Source organism: Triticum aestivum, chromosome 1B (assembly GCF_018294505.1).
Source record: "Triticum aestivum cultivar Chinese Spring chromosome 1B, IWGSC CS RefSeq v2.1, whole genome shotgun sequence".
Classification (NCBI taxonomy): Eukaryota; Viridiplantae; Streptophyta; class Magnoliopsida; order Poales; family Poaceae; genus Triticum; species Triticum aestivum.
The window spans coordinates 274,417,225-274,423,472 of NC_057795.1; the positions used below are offsets into that span (position 1 = coordinate 274,417,225).

At 48.5% G+C, this 6,248-nt stretch overlaps 1 protein-coding gene across 1 annotated transcript; it reads left to right on the forward strand.

Moving 5' to 3' along the window:
* Window positions 1-883: 883 nt before the first annotated feature.
* LOC123119230 (uncharacterized) lies at window positions 884-3,686 on the forward strand. The gene is made up of 2 exons (XM_044538950.1): window positions 884-1,825; window positions 3,351-3,686. Exons 1-2 carry the CDS (start codon window positions 1,008-1,010, stop codon window positions 3,364-3,366), a joined length of 834 nt encoding a protein of 277 aa, XP_044394885.1. The 5' UTR covers window positions 884-1,007; the 3' UTR covers window positions 3,367-3,686.
* Window positions 3,687-6,248: the final 2,562 nt, after the last annotated feature.

The following is a 6,248-nucleotide window of genomic DNA, read 5'->3' on the forward strand; positions in this document are numbered from 1 at the left end:
GCCTATGATTATGATTGTTGTTGTCGTACAGACTAAATCCTCCGGTTTATATAGACACCGGAGGGAGCTAGGGTTACACAGAGTCGGTTACAGAGAAGGAAATCCACATATCCGAATATCCAAGCTTGCCTTCCACGCAAAAGAGAGTCCCATTCGGACACGGGACGAAGTCTTCAATCTTGTATCTTCATAGTCCAATAGTCCGGCCAAAATATATAGTCCGGCTGTCCGAGGACCCCTTAATCAAGGACTCCCTCACCATGCTCTCCTTTTCGGGGAAATGCCAACGTAAATACAAGCAACCATCCCCCTCTACTTCCACGCCGCAAGGTGATTAATGCCCATAACTACAACAGTTACAGGTGTAAATGGTCACAACCACGGCAGTTACAGGTAACGGTAGATATGACTCTGCTTAAAGCTCGACTTAAGACTACTCGACCGTTGCTGCTCCCACGTCGCCGCTCTGCCTTCCTTGTCGGAGTGGTGGTGGCCGGGTCGATTGGCGGGAAGACGTCCGAGTGCCATCGATTTATCCGAGTGGATGTTTGGTTACGCGCATCCGAATGTGCTTACGGTCCAGGGACCTACCAATGATGGTGTGGGACCCTAGATGGGCCTTAGATTGTCAAGTACTTGACCCTACCAGTGATAGGTAACCCCATCACCTGTATCATGTCCGCGGACAACGTCCGAACAAAAAAACGGGCATATACTGGAGGGATTTGCGGGTCGGCGTTGAAGATGCCCGCAATATGCTAAAATGTTCAAACTCAAGGTTGGAAATGCAACAACAAAAGTCCACCGTCGGTTGCACGGTAGATGGTTAGGATAAATTGGGGACGTCCCACTCCCAGTGGACGTTGGAAAACTGCGTTCCATAGCTACCGCCTGCCTTGCCACTGCCGCTCCACTCCCACTTGCCAATTTCACAGACCAAACCCAGTCTTTAAGCTTCTCTCGGACACACACCACGGTCGGCTCACAGTCGGGACCAAGAACCATCGATGGACGACAAGCCTTCCTTGGCGCCGAAGCCCAAAACCAAGGCCGCCGTGGCGGCGGCTGCCGCGCCAGCGCCGGCAAGGACGACGCCGGCACTGAAGAAGCCACCCCTCGCGCCCCCGCCGCAGATGATCCCGCTAAAACCGCCGCCGGCGCACCATTACAGACAGCAGCGCGGCGGAGGGGCGCCGCGGAAGAGGCATCGCAGCGGCAGCGGGTGCTCCGGCCGCCGCGTGTGCTGCCTCGCAACCGGGTTCCTCCTGCTCGCGCTCTGCCTCGCGGTCGCCGCGGCCTGCCTGGCGTACCTCTGCTACCACCCGCGGCCGCCGTCGTTCCACCTGCAACCGGTCTCGACGACGCGGTTCCGCGTCGGCAACTCCTCCGCGGTGTCGGCCATGGACGTCACGGCGGCCGTGAAGGTGGTGTCCTGGAACCCGAACGACAAGATCGCCTTCGAGTACGGCGACGGCGAGGGCCGCGTCTACCTAGCCGACAGTGACGGGGACATCACGCTGGGGTGGGCGCCCGTGGAAGGCTTGGAGCACGGTGCCCGGAAGGTGGCGGTCGTCAGGTTTGTGGCGACCGCGAAGGGGGTGGTGGTCGACGAGGCGGTGGCGGCGCGCGTGCGCGACAGGTACCGGCGGCGGCGGCTCGCGTTCAAGGTGGTCGTGGACACCCACATGGGCGTCCGGGTCGGGGCCGTGCGCACCGGCATGGTGCCCGTGAGGCTGTCCTGCGACGACGGCGTCATGGCGCCGCGCGGCGTCTCCGCCGGGAGCCCAATGAGCAGGTGCCAGGTGTACCTCCTCAGAATGACATGGTAAGCTGATCGTTCTTCCATTTCTTATCTCTGTTACGTTGCTGGCTTGCGCTTGCACAAACTATTCTCAAAATTTGCATGAATGAATATGACTTTGATACGCATATCAGATGAGAAACCTGAACTAGTAAAATAGTTACTACTCCCTCCGATCGGAAATACGTTTTGTGGTTTCAGTTCAAATTTGAGTAGAACACTTGGTGATGGATGACTTGTTTGACAATTCATGTGCGATGAGGCTTAAAGGTGCAAATCCGTAAAGAGAAACCTGGGTGATACGCATGGTATCACTCTCAGAACTCATACTTCAAGTGAAGCGTATTTGCGACTTAGAAATTTCATTTCCTGCAAAAGCCATTATAAACAATTCTGCTTAATCTCGAAATGAACCTAACATGCAAATCAATTTGACATGTTGATTGGAGCAAAACTGATCCATCCACCCATCCAGAAAGCATCGACCATCTGTCATCGATCCCAAGCACAAGGAAAGATTCCACAAGTCAATGGGGAATTGGGACAGAAGCCAAAGATTAGCGCATATATTCGTACGACCACGACATGTCATTGTCGTCTAGGGGCGCCTACAGATTTAGTACTCCTACGTAAAAGTGATGCGAAGCAAGACACATATTTTGTGGCCTACAAGATGCCCCAGGCACAGGCAGGCCACTGTATGCAGTCAGTGTAGACCATCCAGATAGATCCGTGGAGTGGATAGTGGATACACAACGGAGACGGGGCATCTGCCTTGCTTGATGACCGACGACTATGAGAAGCAAAAGCTAACCCAGGATTCGCTCTGTCCCTCCCTAGCTTAGCTTGTGCGTACGCTTAATTACATCGCACGCATCACCGTACACACGAACAGAAAATTGTTCTTTACTTCCGCTCATGGTACGACAGTTAGCATTTCAAGTGAATCCACACTTGAATGTTAGCTGCTGGCTCCGTTTCGAAAAAAAAAATGTTAGCTGCTGGCCGCACGGTGCTGGTGCTGCAACCAACTTCTGCAAGTTGACACCCCACCTGGACCATCAGGTAGCTCCCATGAATACCAAGATACTACTTCGTAATAAGTATATTTATTTATTTTGCAAAATGTACAACGTATGGTATGGAGGACGAATGGGGAAACTCTTTGGAGACATTGGATCCTATAGATGAGAGCAACATGATTGGTGGCATCCGTATTGGTACAGCTACAACTGTACTGGTAAGGACCATGTGTCCAAAACACACACTCATAGCACCAACCTTTGGATTACTACTTGCGTTATCAGAGACAGACACCTACTTCATCTCAACCACTGACCATTTTTTCGTCTCAAATAAAAAAAGGTTACTCGCCATTTCATCGGGTGGCAAACAAAAGATGAAAAGCTTATTTCTGAGAGGATAGTGTCGCAAAATCGTGTAAAACCCGGCAAATCATTGAAAACTAGCGGATTGAAATCGAATCAAATCTAATTTCATCATTGCAGTACCAAACTCATTTTAAAGACAACGATCATTTATATTTCAGGTTTGGCTTGAACTGAAGGCACATCCGGCGAAGGATATTTGCTGCTAGCTGCAGAACCGAGGAAATGTCAGGGGCCCCTAAGCTGTAGGTGCTCCAATTATTTGAGTTTTCTGCCGATGATATGATGTACAACTGGTTTGATTGAAACTAATTGTTGGCGTCTTGGAGTACATGCCGATTGATGCTTAAATATAGTCTCAAGGCTCTCAACTGTGAAGCTTTCAGGAGTTCAGCAAACAAGCATGTAACTGTATATTGCTCCCAGTTCTTTTGATTGTGTGGTACAGATACGTACGTACAAACATACAAGGAATGAAATGGTCATGTGGTGAACGATTTGGTGGTCTGTTTTGTTGCTTTGGATCATCTGCTTAGTTACTGAATCAGGTAGAAAGACAACGCCAACTGAAATTTAAATTAGTCTCCTCACTCTACGGACCAATTTTCAAGACCCAGTTTGTGTGCCAAGATCACAAAATACTGTTACTTGCTGCTTCTTCTTTTTTGCGGGGTAAAATACTGTTACTTGCTCATCTACCTTATCTAAAAAGAGCAACTTTCCAAAACATTTCAGTAAATTCAAAAAAAAAAAAATGGAATGTTTGCGGTTCATGCAAAATTCATCACCAAATCACATTGGTTGAACGTGTGACAAAAAACAAAATCTATGCTCTGAAAATGGTACTTTCAAACACATTTTCGAGCTCTGATTTTGTTTTTCTTTCACCACTTCCACCAATGTGATTTCATGATGAATCTTTGCATGCACTTCAAACATTCCTTAAAGTTTGCCACACAAATATTCAGAATTTTTTATTTTTTTTCTATTTTCTTTGATTTTACTGTTCACACCAGGAGCATTTGAGCTCGAGCTGAGAAAGGCACTTCCACAAGTTTGACTCCTTTTGCAACGTGGGACGTCCAATTCAATACGCACATTCTGCGTGCTCTCTCGACTTCCCTCTCCGATCATTGCACATTATTACTTATGATGATCGTGGGCCTAGAAGGCCGCAGACTTTCAAATTCGAAAACTTTTGGACCTTCATTCCGGGCTTCACCGACGTGGATCAAAAAGCATGGGCTGAGCCAACCCCTCGTGTGGATCCATATCATGTGCTACACCATAAATCCAGAAAGACTGGTACAAGACAAATCGAGTGGAGCATGAGGCTCTTTTCTAAATCAAAGGTGCATCTTCATGCTGCACTTTTGATAATCTTACACCGCGCAAGAAGAGCGGCCTCTCTCCACTGGGGAGCAAGATCTTCGTCCCAAGGTCAAGAGGGCGTTATTAGTCTTTCGGTGATCGAGAAGGCTCAAGAAAAACAATGTGCTAGGATGAAAAACCTCAAGGAGGGAGACGGCAACACCAAATATTTTCACTGGAAGATCAATGCCCAGAGGGAAAAAAAGCAATATAATCAAGCACAACCACGATTGAGTCACCAAACATGAGCTTAAAGAGGAGATAATCCACAACCATTTCTCCGAGTTGATGGGATGGGGGACCGCAAGATACTTAGACCTCAATTGGGATGAGCTTGTTAGTGCGCCGCATGAACTCTCGGACTTGAACCTGTTAGATCCATCGGGATCGCATGTGTTGGATATCCACGGTAGAGTGGGCAAGCTCGACCTCGAGCCGGAGGCCATCCTGGTGTTGTGGCGCATTGTGATGGCGAAGAGTGGGCGAGGTGGCGGCGGCGGCGATGTGTGGGCAGTGGCGGCGGCGGAGCTTCCCGTCACTGTCAGCGCAAGACCTAGATCGGGTCGGGTGTTTCGGTGGGGAGCCTGGCAATGCGGTGAACCTCGTACAACGTGCCGGCGGCCCCCACCTCTTCATGTAGCGCTGCGTGACAGGGGCCCGTCAACCATATTGCGGTTGGGCGCCCCCGATCAGGGCGCGGATCAGGGGTCCAGTGGGCCGTTGGGCCCACATGGGAGAGATCAACCTAACATTCTCCCCCTTGATCTAAACTTTTACTTTTAACCTTATACTTTCTAGTTTATTTGTTTCATCAAATATTGATACATATAGCATGTTTCATCGTCACAACTTAATTGCCGATAGAATCATACAGCTACAACATACGTTTTGTTTAGAAACAAATTTTGTTCCTTTTGGGCCTCTCATGATCCAGGAATCATAGGCTTTCCCTTAAACCCATGCCGGCTAAGTGTTCCATGAGCACATTGGGTGGTAAGCCTTTCGTTAACGGATCCGCAAGCATATCTTTTGTCCTTATATGCTCGAGACTTATAGTTTGATCTTGGATTTTATCTTTCACAACATAATACCTTATCTCTATTGTTTTGGCAGCATTACTCGACTTGTTGTTGTGAGCGTAAAATACTGCGGGTTGGATGTCACAGTACATCTTTAGTGGTTTGTGAATAAAATCTACCACTTTCAAGTCGGATACAAATTTCTTTAGCCATATCGCCTGCCCCGTGGCCTCGAAGCATGCTATAAACTCTGCATACATCGTGGATGATGCAACTATCTACTGCTTAGAGCTTTTCCATGAAATATCTCCCCCAGCGAGGGTGAATACGTATCCTGACGTGGATTTTCTATCATCTCTTTCCCCCACAAAAATTGTGTCTGAATACTCTTTTATCTCTAGGGAATCACTTCCCCTGTATATTAGCATGTAGTCCTTCGTGCCTTGCACATAACGCAATGCTTTCTTTACCATCTTCTAGTGCTCTATGCCTGGATTCTCTTGATATCTACCGAGTACCCCCGTGATAAAAGGTAAGTGTAACGCCCTCGATGCGGCTATAGCTCCCACGTGTCGAGGCACGACTTAGAGGCATAACCGCATTGAAAGCAATGTCGCAAGTCAGGCAATCATTACCACATCCCATGTAATATATAATAAAAGGGGGAGA

Excerpts from the sequence above, each read along its gene's own strand:
- LOC123119230 (XM_044538950.1), top strand. The coding sequence starts at position 1,008 with ATGGACGACAAGCCTTCCTTGGCGCCGAAGCCCAAAACCAAGGCCGCC.